Genomic DNA, 22384 nt, shown 5'->3' with positions numbered 1-22384 from the left:
ATCAAAAGAATATTTCACCAACACTCGATTTCTCAACAATTCCAAGTTGAATCTATTACCACGACTCTTCATCCATTCTCTATGGCCTAGATGCTACAGTTGGAAAGGTCCGAAATACCTTTTTTGCAAAGTACAACAATGTACGGAGTAGGTACTCCATACGCATTAACTAGATGCAGCTTCCAACAGCAACTCCGACGATCCCAAAATCTAGACCTGCCCGCACCCTTCTTCCTGTGAATCCTTCGACCCAACGTTGGGCGGCTCAAATTTCTCTCCTATCCATATCCACATCCACATCCACATCCACATCCTCCCCGTGCTTGAATTGAAGCCATATGCAAACCAACGCCCTCCCCGGGCCCAACTCGCTATCATACCAACACTAAAATCACCCGGGCTTTGGCCCTAAGCGGTGTGCAGATATGTACTGGAGTGGAGGCCTAGCGCACGGTGAGCCTCATTTTCCCTCGCCCTGTCCCGCGTTGTTCGGTGCCTTGTCAAATAAGGAAGCGGGGCCGCTCCCAACCCTCGAATAGGTACATACTTCGCCCTACCTAGCCAGCTTCGGTGCTTGGCGGGATTTGAACGGTTAGGCTCGCATGCTCTCCAACACTATGGTACAATAGTATGTACTATAATAACCGATTTATGTACCCGGTAGTCACTTCCCTGGGATCTGACTGGATTTTCCCGGCGGAAACGGACCGGAGGGTGGAGCGGTCCATGCTGTCCACCCGGGTGGACGTGGTGGGAACATGTTTTGTTCACGTGGTAAGGGCGGGATATGACGATATGTGTGCTATTGCTAGTTTGTGTTTAGTTTGGAACATGGTACAAATTAGTCTGGAGTTCTATAACATAGGAGAATAATCACTGAAGTGCAGTCTCCACAGGAGAAGATATTATCCCGAGGGGGTATTCAGAAGATTTGGTGTGAAGGCTAGTTTCACTATTTGATTGCGACATTACAGGTCATATCGCTGCCAAAAGCCGATATGTTTGCCAGGTGAACGGGAACCCGGGCCGTAGGTACTCTGTACGGAGTACTCCGTACTTGAGCAGCATTTACTCCGGCGATCCTGATTGTAATTTGACCAATGTTATCGCGCTACCTACCCAGGTGGTCTGCGTAGTATATCTCTATCTCTATCAGGGGATTCAACTGAAGAAATGGCATATTAGCCCTATTTCTGCTCCATCTACTCCGTAAATCATCCCCGATCCAAAAGCTTGCTTGTCTCTTTCCTATCTGACAACAATCTGCCTATCAGCACCCCTGCAAATAGGGGCGTCAGGGGGTGTTACGGGCGACACCCCTACATGGGGACTTAAGAACGGGTGACCTGCGTGATCCAGCGTACCTACACTAAAACTAACACATTATATGCATACGTTATCTTCTATGAACCAGGGATCTCCCTGTCTGTCTCACCACCGCGCGACGCACGTGAAATCCCGAAATTCAAACTGTGTTATTGGTCCCATCCCAAAGCAAGGCAAGGCAAGGTAAGCTGCCGTGCTGTGGGCGCGGTCCGATCCTCTCGCTCCACGGTTCCATGTGGTTGGGACATGATTATCACTTCATGTGGGACTGCGGCATTAAGTTTTAAGACGCATGAGACAAATACGAATGTACTTGAGTATGTCGGCAGTTTATCCAAAGTATATACTCCGTATGTTCCTAATCAGGATGCTTGGTTAGGTTTATTGCTAAACAAGGTTAAATGCGGGTGGGACTGGGATGTTGATCGTCCTAATCTCAGTAACTGCGAGGTGAGTTGGGTGATTCAAAGCAGTTTATACGTAATAGTGCGGCTCCTGCTCTTTACGTTGGAATGATTCGTCCTACGCCTGCCCTATTCCTAATTATTTACTCCTCGTTTGCAGATGCGATCACCTCAGTGATAGCGTCACCCGGGCTCTGATCGACGTGTGCGCGGTTTTGGGGTGTTCGGTTTTGGGTGTTCGCCCAGGAGGGGTAAAACACATCCAATCATCCGCCTACGTGCCGGCCACTGACGACACAATCTATGCACGATTAACTTTGGAAAAGGGGGCCAAGCTATTAATCCTAGTCGAATGTAGAGTCAGTCACCCGCCGACCAAACACGGCCCTGATTCAGTGCCTGCGAGCTAGTTTCTGGTATTGGTTATCGTAGATCAAAGCATCTGGCCTTTTGCTATTTTTCAATTTGGGCTTGTGCGTACAGCATATCCAATCACTTCTATTCAATTACCTCTCGCTGGTCATACAATATCTGTCACGCCGCTCGGGTTGAAGTTCCCCCAATTAACTCCATACCGAGCTATACAGCGTACCCACAGACTCGAATATGGGGTTGTTCTTTAGATTAGAGCTAGGATCTAATCATCTGATCTCTGGTTTCTGAGTAGGTGTCACAGCCAACCACAGAGGGATCTGTTGTGGATATCTTTCAAACCCGTGATAAACTCGAGGGAAGGGGGTCACACTGTGCCACCCGTGGCCGAGGCAGATGCATTTGGAGAAGTGTTGGCAGGTCCGAGAGTAGATTGATAGCATATCCCACGTATCTTGTCCTAAATTTACTAGGGAGGCCCTCGATGTGATATTCCCTGCATGTCGGACATGTGCTGTTTATTACCTGTACCTAGAATCACTCCATGTTCCCCTTTCGAGCATCGCGTGTAGACAAACAATATATTGTATAGGATGAGAGCAAAACGTGAAATGAACTAGTCAAGCCACAGTAATCCAATCGAGTATCCGTCAATTTCGGCATGGACGCAATAGGCAGGAGGATCTTGCTGCATATGCACGATCTAGATCAACTATCAATTCAATTCTGAGATTCCCCTATACATCCCTAATGATCGACACCCATTGCACGGGATCTCGGGAAGCAGATGGTATGAATGCTGTCAATTCCGGATATATATATCCCACGCCCGCCGATCGGGTTTATAATGTTTTGATTGGATATATCACAGAATCCACCCATTTAATCAACATTTGGATCTGTCACCTTGGATCTTAACTTGGCATGTCGATCCCGAATAAAAGCGAAGCGAAACAGTGATTTAATGTAAAATTTATGCAAAGGATTCACTAGCAACAATTATGTGGATCATAACATCTCCACTCAAAGATACGTGTATATCCCAATTGTGCTTTTACCTAGCTTTACCTAGCTTTACAAGTCTTTACAGTACAAAACTTGACTGTGCCACAATGAAAGAAGCCAACCGAAGCCAACCGAAGCGAAAAATCCAATTCACATCCACTCACCCTCCCCACCTCACTAGCCACTCTTCCCGTCCTATGGGGGAGCGCTTTCACTCTCCCCGAAGATGACGCAACGATCCTTTACTCCACTCATTGAGGCGGTGTTACGATCTTCTTTTTCTATGACGTTTGGGTAACACTAAGGATGCCACCCGCAGTCCACAATTAATTTATGGTATTTGGAAATCGGGCGCTCCGAACGTAACTAGTAGGAAAATTGTCTCGAGTCTTTGCATTCGGTTTCGTATCTGCGCCCGCGTGCATCCCGAGGTTTGCATCTGCATCTGTTTCGCTGGAAATATAGGGTGCAGACAGAAACCCGGGTGCAATTGGTCTGAGCGCGCAGGACGAGCACGCGGAAGGTGTGGGTGTGGTAGGACGAATTCCTCTAGTGGATCATCTGGTAAACTGTACCACCCGGGTTTACATAGGGTGCATCGGATACTGTCGATCAGGTTTTTGGTTGGGATTAGGTTCTATAGTTTGGCGATCACATAACTCGGCAGATGCAGATGCAGATGCACCTGAGTTGGTGGTGTGGTGCTGCAGGGTCTGGCCTTTACTTTTGCCCGGTAGATTGGGTTGTGTAGGAGGGGTATGTGGACGCGGTCAGGCACCCCTATGATAACCCTGGGACTGAGACTTGTGGCGGACATCGAGTAGGTACGTATATTCTGAGCGTAAGGCGTGAGTTCATTTGTGGGGGATCTTCATAGGCTGAGCTCGGTCCGCTGCTTATGTTGGGTTTTATACGATGTATACCCGGGCAGCCCACAGACATCGCCCATGCTCCCCGGGGTTGTGATAAGCAGGTTGGATGTTAAGGGTCAACGGCATTCGGTGTGCAGCATGGAATATGTCTGTATCTTCTGTTGGGGCTGGTGCCTTGTCTCGAGTCGGGGTCCCGATTTGGTATATCGAACACATCTGTGATATATGCAGACTCGAACTCGTAGAATACCATTTGCCAAAATCCGACAAAGACGTGCCTAGACCACGTGTACATCGAACGACAAGGTTGACTTCTAGAAGGACTTCCATGCAATGTCGACACAGTCCCTGCGGCCCTTACAAGCAATACATACATACGCACGTCAGAATCGACCAGGATATGTCATGAAACACCCACATACGCCAGGGAACTACCATGTAAAGGCAAAATGCCGCAAATTGTCCGCGGTCCTGTCGTAAACACAGTTCTAGATTTGTCGTCCTTGAAAACACGAGACCTTCTATTTGGTCGTGGGCCACGCCCGCGATCAGACTTGCCTGGTTCTTGGGGTCAATGCTGTGTAACGAGTAACCAAGGCGAGAGGGTATAGGAGTCGACGTAAGATTAAGGCCTATTAGTAATTTGTAATGGCTGTCAACGAATAAATTTTTGTTGTTTGTCATTTCAATATATATTTTTGACAATTTCGTTTTGATATATGTTGCAAAGGAGTAACCTCAACCCAAACCCCATCTCAACGCCCTAGCCCCTAATATGATATGATATACCAGGCATGCATTATACGAACCCGCACCACCGCATGAAACACAAGCCAAGAACACATAATAGGAAAAGGACCCCGATCCACGTTCAAACACGACTGTGATACAGAAACCTATTTCACCCTTCAATCCACGCCACGTAAGACGTAAGACGTAAACCATAAGACCAAAGTCAAAGACAGAAGATTATACTTACCAAATACTCCTATTTTCAAATGTAACGCAGCCTAAAACAAAGTACCTACTAACTAAACCAAACAAACCCATTCCCAAGATAGAAGATTACTTCTCTCAAAGCGTCCATATTAGCCGAACATCAACACCTAATCCAATTCATTAACACGAACACCCGATTACGCAGAACAACCGCGTGTCTGTACTCCCCTCGGTATACAAATATGCGAGATCAGTTCCCGATCTACTCGCACAGCGAACCATGGAAGCGTCGGTACTTATTCGTATGGACACATGATATGTAGAAGCCAGGATTGTACCCGAATACCTCCGACAAAGAATGTAAATAGGTGCATAGTGCAAAGTGCAACGGAGGAAAATTTAACTCATTCCAAAATACAATACGAAAAAAGGGAGATAAAACAGTATTTCCCAGGTCAAACCTATATAAATCCCCATTCTAGCCGCCAACCCAAAAACATGACACCAAAACAAGAACCATCGCCACAAATCACCACGTGTACGACGAACCCCAGTCAAATAAAAAGATAATTAAAAGATAATCATACACCCACTCGCCTGTTTCTCCTCAATCCGTCAATTTGTCATTCCCAGCGCCCATCTGTGCAACATATGTTCGTCCTGCTTTCTGCATGTACATGTGCATGTACGTGTACACGTGAACAATCCCCCAAAACCCCTCCAAACCCCACCCCAGCTCAGCCCGGTCTGAATCGACATACTGGGTTTCGAGTTTGGACTTCGAGCAGGGTTGTTGGAATGGGTTGGGTTTGCTCCGAGGGGGCGGTACTGGTACTGGTATTGGATTTGTATATATCTATAAATATATATATGTGGCGACACTTTATACATACACAGATACAGATAGTAAAGGAAGATAGGGTATAGCATGTCTTATGTACTTTTACCTTATACCTACATGTACATATTAATACCGCAGGTACTTTGTACATGGCAATGCTAGTGATATCATATAATATCGATCATACCTGCATGGAACACTCGTACTGCGTACTGCGTACTCAAACATGTGTACATAGTACATATTACAAACTTGTACTTATAGTTGCTACTTACATAAATCTCCCTACTACGGAGTACATACTACATATATGTACTCCAGACGCCGTAACTACATGCATACTGCATACAGAAAGCCCGTCCCGAAGGCCATCTAGAGTCCGGGACGGGGCCGAAGGGTGAGTTCCAAGACGGAGAGTTGCACGACAGTTTTGATTCTGGGGGTTTGGTTTGTAGAGGTTGGCTGGGTTGGGAAGGGGGGAGGGTCTGTGGGGTTTTATGGGTGGATGGTCTTGTGATCTTTTAGTTTGTTCGGATTAAGGGGGGGTTGTATTGGATTGATGGGTGTGGGTAAATAGAGATGGAGATAAAGATGGAGATAGAGATGGAGATAGAGATGGAGATAGAGATGGAGATAGAGATGGAGAGGGGAGGGGAGCTTGGAGTTGGGATCGGGGTTTGGATTTTGATTCGGGCTGGGGGAGGGGGTTTGGTGCCTGATTTGCATTGGGTATGGATTTGATGCATGAGAGGCGTTGGTGTGAGGAGTTAACTACATTGGATCAGCTACTGTTGTTGATTAAATGTGGAGGCGAAATGGTATACTAAACAGAACATGTGTATCAAGGAAGAAGTTCCAATGGTATTGGGTATCGTAGACTAAGTATATACAGACGAGTAAAAAGTGAAGTTCACTATAAGCCCCAATCAAACCACAATCAAGAGATGATAGTCTGGTTTTTATAGTAGTCGCAAGCATGAGGGTGCTGCAGACAATACTTGGGCACAAGAGCCGTAGCCATGACACCATTGGCAACGAGGTATTCACGGAAGTTCAGCAGACGCTGAGTCATGTGGTTGGTACGCTTTCTGCCCGCAGCATCACGGTTACCAGACCAGACAAGCTCACCCAGCGCAGCAGCGCGAGGCCAGAACGCGCTGGAGATGGTCACATCGTCAATCTGCTCCGACCACAAAGGAGCCTCAGCGCCGATAACGTGTTTCGCTTCGGAGGCAGTGAGATTGGTCAGGAAGTCGTAGTCGTAGATTCGCTGCCAGGTCTTGTAAGGTGCGCACCAGTCGCCGCCGCCGCCACCGTAGTTGAAGGTCACACCGCCGGCAGTGTTGCTCTGCTCGTTGTAACGGGGGTCGTTGGTGATGGCACCGCCGTGGCCGCAGTCGAGGTAGAGGAAATCGGAGGAGGACACGACGACGTCGTAGCCGGCCGAGGTGAGCTTCTTGATGTTACCATCGCCAGTGTTCCAGCTCTGCATGACGATGTCTTTGGGAACATCGTGGGCGCTCTCAGTTGCGACAGCAATGTCTTCCCACATCATGAGACGGCGGTGGTCGCCGACACCTCGGAAGATGGGCAAGGAGTGGTCAACCCAGTACTGAGAAAGGTCATTATAGGTGCGCGAGGGATCCTCGGCAAACCACTTGGAGACGTGACTGCTAAAGTTATAGCAGTTGGTCTGGATCTCGTCACCACCAACGTGGAAGAAGTTGTCACCGAAGATGCGGGACAATTCTTCGTAGACATTCTTGACGACTTCGTAGGTCTTGGGATAGATAATATCAAGTTGGCCGGGGTTCGGCTCGACCGCGGTGTGTTCCGACCACACGTCGTTCGACCACCAGGAATTGGCACAAGCCACGATTTCCGGGTCGACCTGTTGCCAGCCCGAGGCAGAGTGGCCGGGCATGTCGACCTCGGGGATGACGCGGACACCTCGCTCGCCGGCGTAGGTAACCACATGACGCATGTCCTCCTCCGTGTAGATTTCGCGAGGCGAGTAGGCATCTTTGGTCATCTCGGGGTAGGAGCTCATCTGCATGGGCCACGACTGAGCATCGTCCAAGTGCCAGTGGAGAACATTCAGCTTGGACAGAGCCATACCGTCGATCTGCTCGAGGATCTTGCGAACGGTGATGAAGTTGCGGCCGGAGTCCATCATGATACCACGGTGGGGGTACAATGGGGCATCCTTGATCTTAACGGGCTGTTCAATGATCAAGCCGCCCTTACCATCCGAGATGATAATTTGCTGCAGGGTGGTGAAGGCGTGCAATACACCCCAGACCGTCTGAGCATTGATCTGAATTCCGCCATTGGCCACCACCAGTGTATAGGATTCATCCACGCCATGTTGGAGATCGACATCGTTATCCACCACATGGACATTGACGTTGCGGGCTGCCGATGGCGCGCGTTTGGCCTTGGAGGCAGGAGTGGAGACAGGGGTCGCGGTAGGGAAGGCTGGGTAGGAGACGATAGGGGCTTCAACCGCAGCAGGAACCCATTGCAGGGTAGTGATGGTTGTCCATGCTCGCTCCCAAGCTTGAGTGACGACAAAAGAGTGGCTACCGTTCAAGTGCAAGTGGTTGACTTGAATTGGACCGGAGGATCCCCAGGTGATGTTACGGGGAGCCGGAAGTGGATTCACCTGGACGGCGGAAACAGCCGTTAGGGCCCCGAGCGCACTCAGGACAGAGGCGAACTTCATGTTGATGAGTTGAGCGATGATGAGAAAAAGAATAAGTGAAACCAGGAGATAACCAGACCTATTTATGTTCAGTTTCATTGCCGATCCTTTCATCGGAATGTGTCTTGGATGCAACCTGAGGAAGATGGAGATCGGGGAAAACAAACAAACAGCTCCCTTGTTACATTGCGTCTACCACTAAACCAAGTCAAGTCAATCAGTTTCAAATGATTTCAAAGGGAAAATTAAAGAGGAGAAAGTGCTACCTCTATATGCAACTTCAACTTTGCCCTCTGATAACACGATGGACACGATACGTTAAAAAGAGGGGGGAAAGGCTACGGAACTAACGGAAGTACAGGGGAAATGCCACAGTCACACTCTCTGTCGATCTACAACATATTAAGTGCAAACTGGGAAGTAACATAAAACTCAGATCGAAGGTATCATTTAATCTATTTATCTATATTAGACCGTCTCCAACGACTTTTCCAACTCCATCCCCTCCCGGAACTCCTCCTTAATGGCCGCCGCAGCCTTATCAGAGGGCACAACACACGGCCGTCGAGGAAGACCACCATATCCACGGTAAGATTGCAGACCAGTCTTAACAGCGATAAAGCCACCATGGATAGCAGCCCAGTCAGCACGCGCAACAATAGCCTGCAGCTTCTGCGCCTCCTGAATCTTGCCCGCACGATACAACTCCACCAAACGCACACACGAGCGAGGAATCATATTAGCCGTTCCACCAATAATACCCGCCCCACCAGCAATAAGCGTCTGAAGCGTGAAATCGGCCGAACCACCAAAAGTCAAGAAATCAGGCTTCGCAGCCGCAACACGAGCAAGCTTACCCGTGTTACCGCACGTGAGCTTGCACCCGATGATATTGGGGTGTTCGGCGAGTGTGGCGATATCATCTGAGCTGAGATCAAGACCGGACTGCACGCCGGGGAAGTTGTAGATGAGAACAGGGACAGGCGAGGCATCGGCCACAGCCCGGAAGTGGGCGTGCAAGGCCTCGGAGCTGACGAGGGACTTGTAGTAGCTGGGTGGGAGGACGAGGACAGCATCGGCGCCTGCTGCGCCGGAGTCCTGGCATAATTGGATGGTTTCGCGGGTTGAGGCGGCACCGGTACCGGCGATCACGGGCATGCTGGTGTAGCCGGCTGCGTCGACGGCGCGGCGGGTGGCGGCTGTGATGGCTTTGCGCTCTTCGCGATCTAGGTGCACGGCTTCGCCATTGCTGCCCTGGGTTACTAGGCCGGTTACCCCACTGCGGGCGAGGTAGACGGCGTGTTTCTCGACTGTGGCGAGGTCGACTTCTTCATCGGGTTTGAAGAATGCTACGGTGGGGACGTAGACACCGTGGGGGAGGGGATTTCGGTTGGTTCCGTTGGTCATTTTGGAGGAGATGGATTCAGTCTATTAGTTTTGTTAGTACTTGTAAGTTTCTCTTCTTCTTTCGAGGTGTTCATACCAAATATCACTGGAGGAGGAATGAGGAGGATCAATATTGGCGGATCTACAGCTATTTAGCTAGGGATCTTCTTCCCCCACGTTCACCCCACTGGACTTTTATGAATTAGCCGAGTCACTTTGCATTTGAAACTTGGCATTCAGGCGTGGGTGATGCGTTTCCATTCGGACATCATTTTCCCCCCTCCCCCCACGCTTTATGCGGGGTTGACTTCCGAGGTGTATGATGGTATACTCTGTATACCACTGTTGTACTCACTTATTTACTTCATTGGGGGTATTCTAGTTTCCTCTCTTTCTCGTTGGAGCATAAAATTGGTGAGATCTCCTTGTGTGATGTCTTGTGCTACGATCTGGATATATATACTCCTGCATCCGCTCAGAGCTATGTGATCATTACTGTTACTAGCTAGGTGGTACTTTCTATTACCCAACATACTATTTTGAATATCCAATGAAGCACTTAGCCTTCTTAACCCCCTCCTATATGGGAATTGAGTGGAATTGATTGGAATCCCTGGCAATCTGGCAATGGTTGAATTGCCGTCCCCCACACTGGGGCCGTGGGGGTATGTCATTTTCCGAGATATTGGGGATATTCTCGAGATAATTATTCTTCTAGTAGAGCCTACTTAGAAACTTAACAATGGGAATGATCTATTAGAACCTGTAGAATCAAAGTAGAGTGATGGTTTTACCTATATTGTAGGTCGTTGCCTCTCTGTCTCTGAATAGGCTGACTATGATTCTATTAATTCTGAATAGAACAATAGAACAAGAACAAAACCATTGTGAAATTGTGAATAGAATCATAAAACAATAGATAATACCTCATATCTTCCACCTAACGTTTATATACAAACCACCTTAAAACACCTTAACCACCCTTAAAAACCTCCGCCAAGAACTTCTCGCATGTCCATAACTCATCCAATCCCTGTAAAACCTTGGAAAGGGAATCCCCCCCAAATCCACCACACAATGAACTGATCTCCCAACAATGGCCCTCCTGTCGCGGTCCTCCCTCCGCTCTGTGCGACGGGCGCCCGAAGAACCTGCCGACAGTCAAGCACCGCCGACAAAGAAACCGCGCATCGAAAATAGCGACCGCAAGAGCTCCCCCGATTGTCTCGACACCAAAGATCCTACCTCAAAATCTCGTCCTACCTCCTTGAAACCCTCGCGACCCCGCACCTCCAATCGCACTCGTCGCGACTCCTCCTCGTCCGTGGACACAGTCGCCTCCGTCGGACGATTGGCGACTCCGGCGACACGTACAAACGGAAATGGCGTTCTCAAGACCCCACGCGTCCGCCGTGACCAAGGAACCCCCTCCGGCGCGGATCTGCTGCGCGGCGTGCATGAGTCGCCAGATCCATTGGACACGATCTCTCCAGCGCCCTCGGTCGCGAAGCAGCGCACCGTTACCCCAGCGAACGTGGACTCGAATGTCAAACCCGCTTCGCCTGTGACCCGCACAACTCGTCGCAATGAGAATCGATCGCTGGCCGACGTCGACGAGAACGCGATCAAGAAAGAGGGTGCTGTGGAGGACGCGACTTCGACGCGAGAGAACAAGACCGAGGCGCCTGCCGAGCAACCTGCATCGGTAGACACACGGTCGGGGAGACGGTCGTTGCGTTCAACAGATACCGGATCACGGTGCAAGAGCGAGCTTGCGCAGTATTTCCACAACTATGAACAGATTATCAGTCTGGAAGTCCCTGAACCTGGTAGGTTACTTGATACTTTGGGAGTGGATGGAGCGCATCGCTGATATTGGATATACAGAATTCCTCGCCGCCAAAACAACCATCACTCTCGTGGACGATCTATCGCGACCACTGCCTTTCTGCTCAAACCCCGACCCTACACCTTTCGGTAACCCGCTACTCAAGCTCTACGACTGTGAAAAGATCACCCTGCCCAAACCCGCATCAAACACACCTACAATCGACCCACTGAGCGAAGAAACCTATTTCCGCGCTCATCGCAAGTTCGAACGACAGGAGAAGCAACTTCGTAACATCGAGCGCAACCGCGCTCAACATGAACAGCAAGTCCTGGAGCGTCTTCTGGACGAGCTACGCGGCCATGACTGGCTACGCATGATGGGCCTGACGGGTGTCCATGAGAGCGAGAAGAAGCTCTATGAGCCGAAGCGCGATATCTTGATCCAAGAGCTAGTCACTCTAGTCAACAAGTTCCAAGCATGGAAAGACGAAGAGCGTCGACGAAAATTGGAAAAGGAAAAAGCTCACCCGGTGCCAGGAACCGAGGCAGCACCCAATGCCCAGCCCCGACAGCACTCGCGCAAACGATCCCGTCCCGCTGAAGACGTGGATAGCTCCCCGGCACCGGGGGCTGATGTACACAGCACACCAGATGTAGACGCAGAGCCAGATCCAGACCCAAGTGACATCGATGCCTTAGCTGCGCGTCAGCTCCATCAGGAAGCTCGCTCAGCTGGTGCTGCTAAATCGCGCAAGACAGCCCCTGCTGCTCGCAAGTCTATCTCCAAACCGGCCCCCAATACCAACACTACTACTAACAGTATCAACACCAACCAAGCTACCACCAACACCAAAGACCCCGAACCAATACCAACACCAGCACCCACCCCCAAACGCAAAAAGCCAAACCCAACACCCACAAAACCTCACCCACAACCCCCAGCCCCAACACCAACAAAAACCCCCAAACCCGCCCCCAAACTCCAACAAGCCTCCCTCTCCCACTTCTGGAATCCAGCCCCCCGAACCGGCCCCTTCACATCCTTCTTCCGGCAACGACACGTCCGCGACGCAGCCATCGCCGCAACAAAAGGTATCCGCCGCGGCGGGTCCCGCTCAACACTCGCATTCGGATATCCAGTTCCTGAACAGGCAGAACAGGAATTCGAGTTACCGCCGGATATCCTGAATGAGGATTCCATTCAGCAGTCGCAACGGAAGAGACGGAGACTTAAGAGACGGAGTCTGGGGGGTTGATTGGGTGTGGTTGATTCTACAATGGTTGCATGGTGCATGGTGCATAAACATGGTTGGTTTGTTCTTTTTTTTGTATGATAGCATTTCTACTAGCATGGCGTTTCTGCGGGTTGCTTTTTATCTTGCTTGTTTTTCCGGACTGAAAGTCTGCTGGCGTTGGTGTTGGGTTGGTCATGGATGGATGGGATTCATCTCTCGCTGAGGTTCGCTTTTTTTTTTAATTCTATTTTTGTACACATACACTAGTTAGTTCGTGGTCAATCTGATACCATTGAATACATAGATATTATTAGTATCTTGCATTCGGTATTACCAGTACAATCATCCAACCTCTAGAGATTAGTACATATGTTATATGCAGGTAGGGATACCACTACCGCCGTTGGTGTCAAGGATGCATGAACTCGCGTACGACTATTCGGATATGGTGCAGCTGCATAGCCGCCGAGATGATCCTTCGCTGTACTAGCAGTGACAGGGCTTGTACGATGAATTCCCAACGTAAGTCAAGATTGTATTGGTTTGGTCTGGGTATCGTTAGGAGCTTGTATGTTGGTTCATGAATTCACGGCATTCCTGCCATATCGGGTCATCTTTACTTTGAGACTAGGACAGTGCAGTCTCCTGTTAGCGGGTGGAGATCTTTTGTGAATTATGTATGAGTGGATCTGTCTTAAGATTGATATCTTACTCTGGCTTCTCCGACTCCACCGGTAAAGTAGGATTTAGGTTAAAGCATGGGTAGACGAAGACAATGACAAGGAAGGAGGTCTGTTAGTAGATACGGGCTTATATGGGGAAACAATCGGGTTTATTCAACTATGAGTTCAAGATTGAGTGTACATAGGACCTATGGAGAGTTTCACTGAACAGTATTGGAGATTTCCTCGAGCTAAGCTGTTTGCTTAAATAGGACAGCATTTAGTCTGCTTAGCCCTCTTTGTGAAGGATGAGAGGATGTTGTGTCTCCCCTCTTCTTGCCAGTGCGGGAAACCCATACCTGGCTCACACACGCGTGATGGTTATAATAGTATTATGAGAGAAGGATGAATTCCTAACTCTGGCCAGGCACTGATATCACTTGGCCCGTGACAATGCCGCCGCGAAAGAATCCGTCATATTCAGTTCCGCTTCCATGTCGGTGAGCGTGATGAGTTTGTTGGCAATTGGGTCGATGTAGTCGCAATCGTCGACAAGGTCTGTACTGAACGAGCCGAACATGCGGCGGATGTCGTCTGTTGTGGTTTCTGGCGTTCGCTTCTAGGCATGAATGAAAAACCATGGAGAACAAGAGAAAACCTTCGGTCTGAAATCAAGCGGGCGTGTGTCGTCCACCGCACTTCCTCCTTAATTGATCCACACTCCCTCATTGTCAGCTTTTGGACCACTCTTCGGATGGAAAGCGGCGATGTTCATTGGCGGGGTCAAATTGACTGTATCTTTCCAGTAGGTAATGTCCTTGTGCTTGTGCCGTAAACCCAACGGCTTGTGCTCTCTTCGCAGTCTGTTACGGAATAAGGTCGTGGTGGTAAAGATGATCATATTACTATGGAATAGCTATGTAGAATATCTCCCATGCGTAGTAATACCCATAGTAGTAGCCTCAGGCCCTCACAACTGCCCCCTTTAGAAGCATGCTGCCGTCCTCGGTAGCCCTGTTCATATGTCCTGTGTCTCTCAGAAATCCATCGCAAGTTGTCCCACATCTTGCGAAGAAGGGAGGGGTATCTGTGGTGGCGGTCGCATTAAAGCTGCGATGGCTTCCACTTCCGACTTAATCGCATCGTCTTTCATCGTTTCAATGCAACGTTCCACCAGCAGCAGGCCCTCGGCGAACGCCGTAGCGTCCCGAATGGAGTCAAGGGAGGTACCGAGACCCTTTCGCATGGCACGTACAATACGTGGATCTCCCTCCACAAAGCGAGCTCGAAAATCAATTAGTCCGCCGTGATCCAGGGACGTAATACTTGCTAAGCTCGCTGTGCTTCCGACCTGTTGCTATAAGGCTTCCACAGCGAGCAGCAATGACACAACGGGGCCAATGATGTCCGGGGCTCTATCGATCTGACTGATGCGAAAACGTAGGTCCGTGTTTTGTAAGGGGCCGGATCGAGGCTTCGCAATGGCGACTCGACCCTAAGAAGGGATATGTGTGTCGGAGGTAATGTTATGTTGTCTCTCCCTCTCACGACGGGCACGCTTTCGACGAAGGGTGGGCTCGTTGCCGAATGAGTCGGGAGCGCCGTACATTTGCCTATGGGATAAGGTGTAACTTGGCTGCATCTTACGCTGGTGGATTTGGGCCTGGGAAAGGCTTTCCGTAGGCGAAAGTGTGTCCGTCAAAGTCTGATTCGGGGATAACCTGCCAGGCTGCATCGTATGGTCGGGCGTCAGTGAACGATATGTCAGGGAAATCGTTAGTTTCGTCGCAGACGCATTCGGTGAAACCCTCCAGGTCTTGTACCGCAGTCTTAGGGACACGCGAGGGGAAAGCGGCAAGGGGAGAAAATGGAGGAAATCATCGCAGGGGTATGGTATGTTTCAGCCTCAGTGCCGACATGGGATGTCATCTGGCGTTCCCAAGACAGAATCCTCCCAGAACTGACTTGTGCTAAGCCTTGGTTGAGTTCAAAAGTCGTGAGAGTGCGAGAGACAGTGACTCGGTGGAGATAGGCAGTTCTTCCACATGCTATTTGATGGAGTTGTTCTTTCTCTTTGCAGTTGGTCTAATGAAGGCTGAAGCACTGTCTCAAGGCTGATGGTTGAGAGCAGTCGGGCATATGATTCCCAAGTCATGCGGATAAACACACCCGCTGGTGCATTTGTTTCATATGCGTCGATTATTTGCATATTGGGTGATATCTTGATGAATGAGCTGGGGACAATGAGGAATATAGTTTCTTCATACGTGCTTAAAAAGCCATGTGCAGATCCATGGTCCCTCATGTATAGGAGGGACTGTCCGAGGGGCATCCTTTCGATAGCCTTTTCAAAGTCATGCACTACCTCTGTCGCTTGTCCCTCAAGCACAAGCATGAGGGCTTGGGTTCGCAAGCTGCGGATGAGCTGCTTCTTTCTCCATGCAGAAAGTGAAAGCTTGTTGAGAGTCCTTTTCATGAAGAATGTCTTTGGGATAGCGTAAACGTGGCTCTTAGCAGTGTCGGCTGAATCAGAACATTCAACCGTATATCCAGGAATATCCACCAAGCGTTTCAGGAGGCTGGGATTATCTTTTGTAATGTCACCGAGGAGGATTATGAGATGGTGATGGTTGATACCGATGACGTCGCGGGCGGAGGCCAGCGCTTCTTCCATAGCCTACTGGATCTCGTCCTCCGGCTTAAAGTATTGACGAACGCCAGTGTGTGGCATGTTCACGAACAATGCAGAGGCCATGACTGGCCCGAGTGTGAAGCAGTCGTATTTTTAACGTTTTGGTCTGTTTTCAGAGAAAGGTACCCGAGCTTGTGAGCTTGGGCGTGTCCGGTCAGAGGTGAACGATACTTTGCGAGGTAGACGAATAGCTAACCATACCACCAAGCTAGCGGCGTGGGGTCCTCGGGCGTTCTATCGTTAGGCCTAGCGTAGAAGATGAGGAATTTCGGCTTTGTAGTGCGGTATTTGGACGCGACCTTTTGGTGTAGCCTGTCTTCGAGATCCAAGGTAGGAGGATGACTTGCATCATTCATCACATTTGATAGTGATTTCTCCTCGTTTGATTTCTCCTCGCTAGATTGTCCTTTCTAGGGTGGACTTCAAGGCAGGAAGAGGTGCCCTTTTCGAGTTTACCCTTACAGTGATTTTGGATGCCGCGCTCGACAAGGTGGGAGAGGCAGGAGTTCAACACGTAGCGGATGTCAGTGTTAGGACTCAAAGGATTGCCGTAGAAACGGCTTGTTGAAAGCAATACAAGTAGGTGGGATGAAAGAAAAACGAGCAGTTGCCTAAGGAGTACTTGAGATAGATGGACAAAACAGCGACTGGGTTTCTTTCGTTTGATATACCTGTACTACGTTGATTTATTATATAATCTTGGCAGCCTTTATCAAATAATTCGCACCACCGATGTACATGTACATGTAGGTATATAGATACCTACCTTCCTTCTCCTTACCGGAATCGTTCACCTCTCTTCCTTGATATATTGGTTTTCCATATATCTCAGCTTTCTGTGCACCTTACTTCCCTTATATTCACTCTTTTTATACTCTACTTTCCTCATCTCCCATTTGCCCTTCGCGAAACTACGTTGTGATGGGGCCATGTGGGTAGACCTGGGAAGAGGGGAATTTGAGCATTGCCCTGGCGATGAAAGTGAATCGCAGAATACCTATGATCAAACTCGAAAAAAGTGTGAATGGGATCTAGCAAACCAGAAATCTCAACATAGACAGAAGACTGCCCTGATAAAAAGTGAATATAGCCAATTCAACGGCAGTGGATGCTTCCTCCTCATCTCTTTTCAACCTCTTTTGATCGGCAACCTCATCACTGATTGAAACGGGCATTAAACCGGATACAGAAGCGATCGGGCATGCGACGTGCATTATCCGGAATCTTGACCCCATCACAATGCCCCCGAATCACGAGCGCACGTCGCACGGAGTATGAGAAGCTCTATGGCGAATTGCAGACAAACCTCACGCCTTGTAGTTGTCGCAGCATGGAGGTTCAGATTGTGAGATGCTAGGCCGTGGACTCGTTATGACCTTTACATCTTTGATGTTGCAATTTCATCCCCGGAACTTCCATACACCTGGCAGGCTGTCCGTCACGCCATGCTGCAGCCTCGAGCTCTTCGCAATTTCCTACATCCTGGAGCCAGCAATCGAAGATATCGACACGGCACGGGCGAGTGTCGCTCAGAATATCCACAAGGACCGTTCTTTGCCGATGGCGTTGTCCAAGCTCAGGAGCAAATCGACCTATTGGAACTAGCTTTTTTATTGAGTAGGATTTTGTCAGGCTGCTATCAGGTTACTCGTCGACAACACACCCTTCCATGAGGGTACCTCTGGAGATAGAACGGTCAAACTACCTCATGACCTTCAAGAGGGCGGATTCAAGGAACTTGTTGCAACCCAGATCCCACCTTCACGGGATGATAAAGGATACGTGGTACACTCGTGTGAAAATGTCTGGTTTGGGGGGTATCATGTTGTTGGAAGGACCCTTTTGTCATACAAATGGGTTACAGTTGAAGGAGAGGGGGGAAAAGGACTGGGGGTTGGTATACATAAGTAGTGATGTATGTATATTGGAAAACGAAAACAGCTGAACGGGTGAGGTGAGAGTAGTTAGTATCGGTAATTACGGTAATATTACCAGCATGGTCGCGCGTCTTCCCGCGACACCCATCCTCCTCCATCAACACTGGGCCACAATGCAGGTCCCAAATGTAACTCTGGTGAGTTTCTCCACCGTCAGTAATCAAGATGCTCTCTAACTTCTCCGTCTATCTAGGATGACCTCCAAGCCTTCCAATCTAAGCACTTCCCCGGTCAACAATTGACCGTGCTTCCCCAAGAAAATGACCAGATCACAGACGAGGATCTCGGATACTACCCAGATGGAGTGAAGCGTACACTCACAGATGAGCAGATTCGGATTTTCAGACACAGTGAAATCCATACCCTGCTGCGAGAGAGGCAGCTCAAGGATGACGAGGCGCAGTACCAAGCTCGGATGCAGCCATCTCTAGATGATGGATCCGAGGGTAAACTGGACTCTGCATCGGAGAAGCGGCCTCTGGACGCTGAGTCTCAGACGCAAGGTGGAGATCAGAAACGGTCGCAATCACAGTCACGGAAGGGGTCTAAGAGACACACTCCAGAGGATAAGCCTTCGAAGCTCCTAGACTACGGGGACGACTCTGATCAAACACAAAAGCCCCCCCCACCAGTGTCACAAATGCCCTACCAAGGTCGCAGAATTATCTCCTACGATGACTGACCTAATCTACCTGACATGCGCAATGTTCGAGTCAATTCCCCCATCTCCAGATTGAGTACCTGGTCAGAAACCCCTGTCTTTGATCCAGTGGACAACCCAAATCTACAATTTTCACACAACGACAAAGCGGTAAGTTATGTAAATTCTATTCCACTGTACCCTTGCCCGTTCATGATGAATACATTGTATCATCCTTAGCCGGAAAGCCATACCATCTGCGGATGTGTGAGGCATTGACGACCTTAATCTTCTCTCTGAGGGCTTCTTCATACCTTTCAATCACATGCACAAATGTTTAGTTGCAATTCTAACAGCTCGACAGTTCCGTTGCTTCACGTCGGCTTCTTTTATGTCACTTTTCCAATCCGTACAAAGGATCGCCGGCCCGCCACTCCACAAAGACGCTCTCAGCAGTCACTTTCTATCGCTGGATATTCCGAACGACATAATGATGAGATGGATTCTGTGGCTCTGCATCCGCTGGATCTTTGACCAAAGCACTTCCTTCGTCCCGACGATTCTACCCAGAAGAAATGCGATTAACCCGCCCTTGCCTGTTGATCAATTTACCGGTATACACTCACGACCGTCAAGGGCCACGGTTTTCAACTGTTGAATATGTGGCATCAGAGGTCCGATCATCCTGCTTCGCAGGCTCTCTCTTTCGTACTCGTTGAAGATCGATATCAGACCCGTTGGTGTCACAAAGTGAGCAACATTGGTCATATGTGCTTATGGTGTCTAGGAGTAGCATACTGTTAGCTGTGAGCATGACACCCGATCTTCGGCTTATCCGATTATCAACACCAAATTGAATGAAATGAATTTCCAACTGAGCTACCATTTATGCAAATTTCACAATGTATTACGAGCCATAACCCATCCCAGGGAACAAACTAGGTGCGTCGCAGATAGTACCTCGTCACTCCTCGCGTTTCTCGCCTCCACTCGGGCGAACTTCGCACCCGCAAAGATCCCATGCTGGATCTCTCCACCCTCAACAATCGAACCGGTATAGAGATACTACTTGGCAAAGAGCCCCAGCATATAATACAAACCGAGCATCTCTCGTGCCTTTATTCGACTTGTGCCCAGTCTTAGCCAGCATCCCAAAGAACCACAAACCCGAAGATCGATCACCTGCTGCAGGGACTGCCGGGAGGGCCATTGAAGACTAGGTATTATATCTAAGGTCTACGGCAAAGGCGAGCAGTCAAATTTTCAGCATATGATTATATTCGTACACGTCTATTTGCATGCAGCGCTGTAGTATATATACGCAAGAGACAATTAAGTATACAGGACAAAACCAACTCAAGCAGCAACTTGAGATCGAAACAAGGTATCCAAAATATGAAAACAAATGCCCAAAATGCGAAACCAGAACGCCAGAAACCCTTTCCCAGATACAGTTTTATACAAGCCAAGCTAACCCACGCACATGCAGCTAAGCATTATTCGCACAAGAAAAGCTGGCACTGCTGGGGTTATCATGAAGAGCTTTCCCGGAGACCCAAAGACCAAGACCACACAGCGCGGCGCCAACAGAAATCGCAAAGAAATTCAGGCAGGTAAGGGCAATCTTCTTCGGCGACGAGAACCACAGACCCTTATTCATGTACAACCAAAAGACCCCACTGAAGCCGTAGGTAAACCAACTAGCAAACAGCGCGGTAATCAAGCTGAGCAGGTTACTGAACACGGGAATCGCAGAGGAAATAATCCACGCCAAGATCCACAGCGCGAGAGCAATGCCGATCCACGATCCCGTGGCGATCCAATCGCGCTTGTGCATGCGGTCTGTACCCTGGAAGATACGCAAGTAGACATACTTGAAGGCGATGTGGCCGTTGATGACACCGGCGATGATGATAGTCGGTAGGGAGATTCCGTATGCGACTTTCGCGACCATCGGTGAGGCGGAGCCTAGTGCTGGAGAGGTGACACCGCTGCCGGCGTACCGGTAGATCACGAGTGCGGCGGTGATGTACAGGCCCATGTCGATGCCTTGTAGGAGAAGGAGGGATTTTGTGAAGTCTTTGGGGTTCTTGAGTTCGGCCATTAGGCCGAAGAAGGCTGCGTGGCCGCAGAAGGCGAAGACGATGTTGCAGACTGCTGAGAAGCCGTGGAAGAGGTCTGTGTTGACGACTGCGACGACGTCTTGTCCTGGTTTTGTGATGCCGACGGCGATCATGACGATTATGACTGATGTCATGATGCTTATGAATGCTGGGGTTTGTTAGTTGGTTAATTTTTGGGATGGGGGTAGGAGAAACATACAAACTATGGATAACCATGACATCTTTTCAAGAGTGCGAGGCAAGGAACAGATAAAGGAGATGATCATGCCGACGATGCCGAAGACGATGGAGCAGGTGCCGTGGTTTGTGATGGTGTTCATGGCAACGGTGAAGGTCAATAGGTGGCTGGCCATGATGAAGATGAAGAAGATGATCTGTGCAGCACCGAGGAATTCTCGTCCCCATTTCCCTGCTATCACTTCACCGGCATCTGCCATCGTGGAGATGTGTGGATATCTCCATTTCATCTGTCCGATCACGTAGCCGGTGTATGTCGCCAGTGAACCTAGGAAGATCAAGACGAGGATCGCGCTGGGGATATGGTTAGCTCCAATTCTTGCCCTGTGAGTCAGAAGGTAGCCTTACGGAAGAAGTCCCAGACCAGCCACAGCGGCGGGCAGTGAGAGCACACCCAGTGATACTGTTTCGGCGACCATCACTAATAGAATGTTAGCTTGGAGGTTGAGATTTTGATATAGTATAATATCACATACGCAGACCACATTGCCTAAACAAGATATAAGTTAGCCACAGAGCTATTGCACATTTCGAGCTATTGCAAACATACCACCACTTCAGTACTTTGTACTTGACTTCAGCGAACTCCTCGTCACCAAACGCATCTTGTCTGACTTTCGGAACCTCAACAAACTTCTCGGGATCAGACTGCAAGTCGGCGGGATTGACATAGTGACTCTTCTCATTGGAATCGAAATCCAAACTAGCAGGTGAAGAGCTCATAGCGAGGATATCAAAACCAAGCGACGTATACCCGGGAAGTAGATATCACGTCGGGAATCGAGCGCAAAAGCGTAGAACAAAAGCGAATCGCTTGATACAACAAATTGGAAGAGATAGAGATATTAACGAAAGGAAAATGATATTAAAAAATCCTTCTACGAAAAAAAAAAGCACCCACCAAGTGAGTAAATTGAAGAATAAAGAATCCGCCACCCGAAACAGATGTGGATCGCCGACCAGCGGACCGAGACGACGAATCATCTCGTCGGGACGTAATAGAAAAGCCGAAAAGGACTTGGTTCGCTGGATCCAAATGGGAAAATCTGCTGGTCAAAACTGGGGAAAAGGAAAACTTCGCTCCGATGCCGGCCTCCTATTATAGAGGTTCGTACCTGACTGTTTTCTACAGTTGATGTGTGAAATGATGAAAATCTCGAAAACCGTTAAAGATCAGAG

General features: G+C 49.2%; 7 protein-coding genes across 7 annotated transcripts; 3 read left to right on the top strand and 4 right to left on the bottom strand.

Moving 5' to 3' along the window:
• Positions 1-6696: 6696 nt before the first annotated feature.
• On the bottom strand, positions 6697-8484 carry N7455_008715 (beta-N-acetylhexosaminidase; the record flags this gene model as incomplete). Its single annotated transcript, XM_040957897.2, has 1 exon — positions 6697-8484. The coding sequence occupies one exon, from the start codon at positions 8482-8484 to the stop codon at positions 6697-6699; it is 1788 nt and encodes a 595-aa protein (XP_040811627.2).
• Positions 8485-8931: 447 nt separating this feature from the next.
• Positions 8932-9870, bottom strand: N7455_008714 (dihydrodipicolinate synthase family protein; the record flags this gene model as incomplete). The annotated part of the gene is made up of 1 exon (XM_040957962.2): positions 8932-9870. One exon carries the CDS (start codon positions 9868-9870, stop codon positions 8932-8934), a length of 939 nt encoding a protein of 312 aa, XP_040811681.2.
• A 1075-nt stretch (positions 9871-10945) lies between these two features.
• N7455_008713 (acetyltransferase SAS4-like domain-containing protein) lies at positions 10946-12935 on the top strand (the record flags this gene model as incomplete). The annotated part of the gene is made up of 2 exons (XM_040957954.2): positions 10946-11678; positions 11737-12935. The coding sequence occupies 2 exons, from the start codon at positions 10946-10948 to the stop codon at positions 12933-12935; spliced, it is 1932 nt and encodes a 643-aa protein (XP_040811670.2).
• A 1077-nt stretch (positions 12936-14012) lies between these two features.
• Positions 14013-16250, bottom strand: N7455_008712 (uncharacterized protein; the record flags this gene model as incomplete). Its single annotated transcript, XM_065605948.1, has 5 exons — positions 14013-14195; positions 14640-14933; positions 15005-15071; positions 15224-15392; positions 15746-16250. The coding sequence occupies 5 exons, from the start codon at positions 16248-16250 to the stop codon at positions 14013-14015; spliced, it is 1218 nt and encodes a 405-aa protein (XP_065460897.1).
• A 1257-nt stretch (positions 16251-17507) lies between these two features.
• On the top strand, positions 17508-17873 carry N7455_008711 (uncharacterized protein; the record flags this gene model as incomplete). The annotated part of the gene is made up of 2 exons (XM_065605947.1): positions 17508-17540; positions 17589-17873. The coding sequence occupies 2 exons, from the start codon at positions 17508-17510 to the stop codon at positions 17871-17873; spliced, it is 318 nt and encodes a 105-aa protein (XP_065460896.1).
• A 391-nt stretch (positions 17874-18264) lies between these two features.
• N7455_008710 (DUF3807 domain-containing protein) lies at positions 18265-18887 on the top strand (the record flags this gene model as incomplete). Its single annotated transcript, XM_040957871.2, has 2 exons — positions 18265-18342; positions 18399-18887. 2 exons carry the CDS (start codon positions 18265-18267, stop codon positions 18885-18887), a joined length of 567 nt encoding a protein of 188 aa, XP_040811705.2.
• Positions 18888-20334: 1447 nt separating this feature from the next.
• N7455_008709 (neutral amino acid permease) lies at positions 20335-21928 on the bottom strand (the record flags this gene model as incomplete). The annotated part of the gene is made up of 5 exons (XM_040957905.2): positions 20335-21116; positions 21168-21499; positions 21554-21626; positions 21682-21695; positions 21756-21928. The coding sequence occupies 5 exons, from the start codon at positions 21926-21928 to the stop codon at positions 20335-20337; spliced, it is 1374 nt and encodes a 457-aa protein (XP_040811644.2).
• Between the last annotated feature and the right edge of the window lie 456 nt (positions 21929-22384).

Source organism: Penicillium solitum, assembly GCF_028829755.1.
Source record: "Penicillium solitum strain IBT 25940 chromosome Unknown utg000005l_segment0_segment0, whole genome shotgun sequence".
Lineage (NCBI taxonomy): Eukaryota > Fungi > Ascomycota > Eurotiomycetes > Eurotiales > Aspergillaceae > Penicillium > Penicillium solitum.
This window is presented reverse-complemented; position numbering and strand designations above follow the sequence as displayed.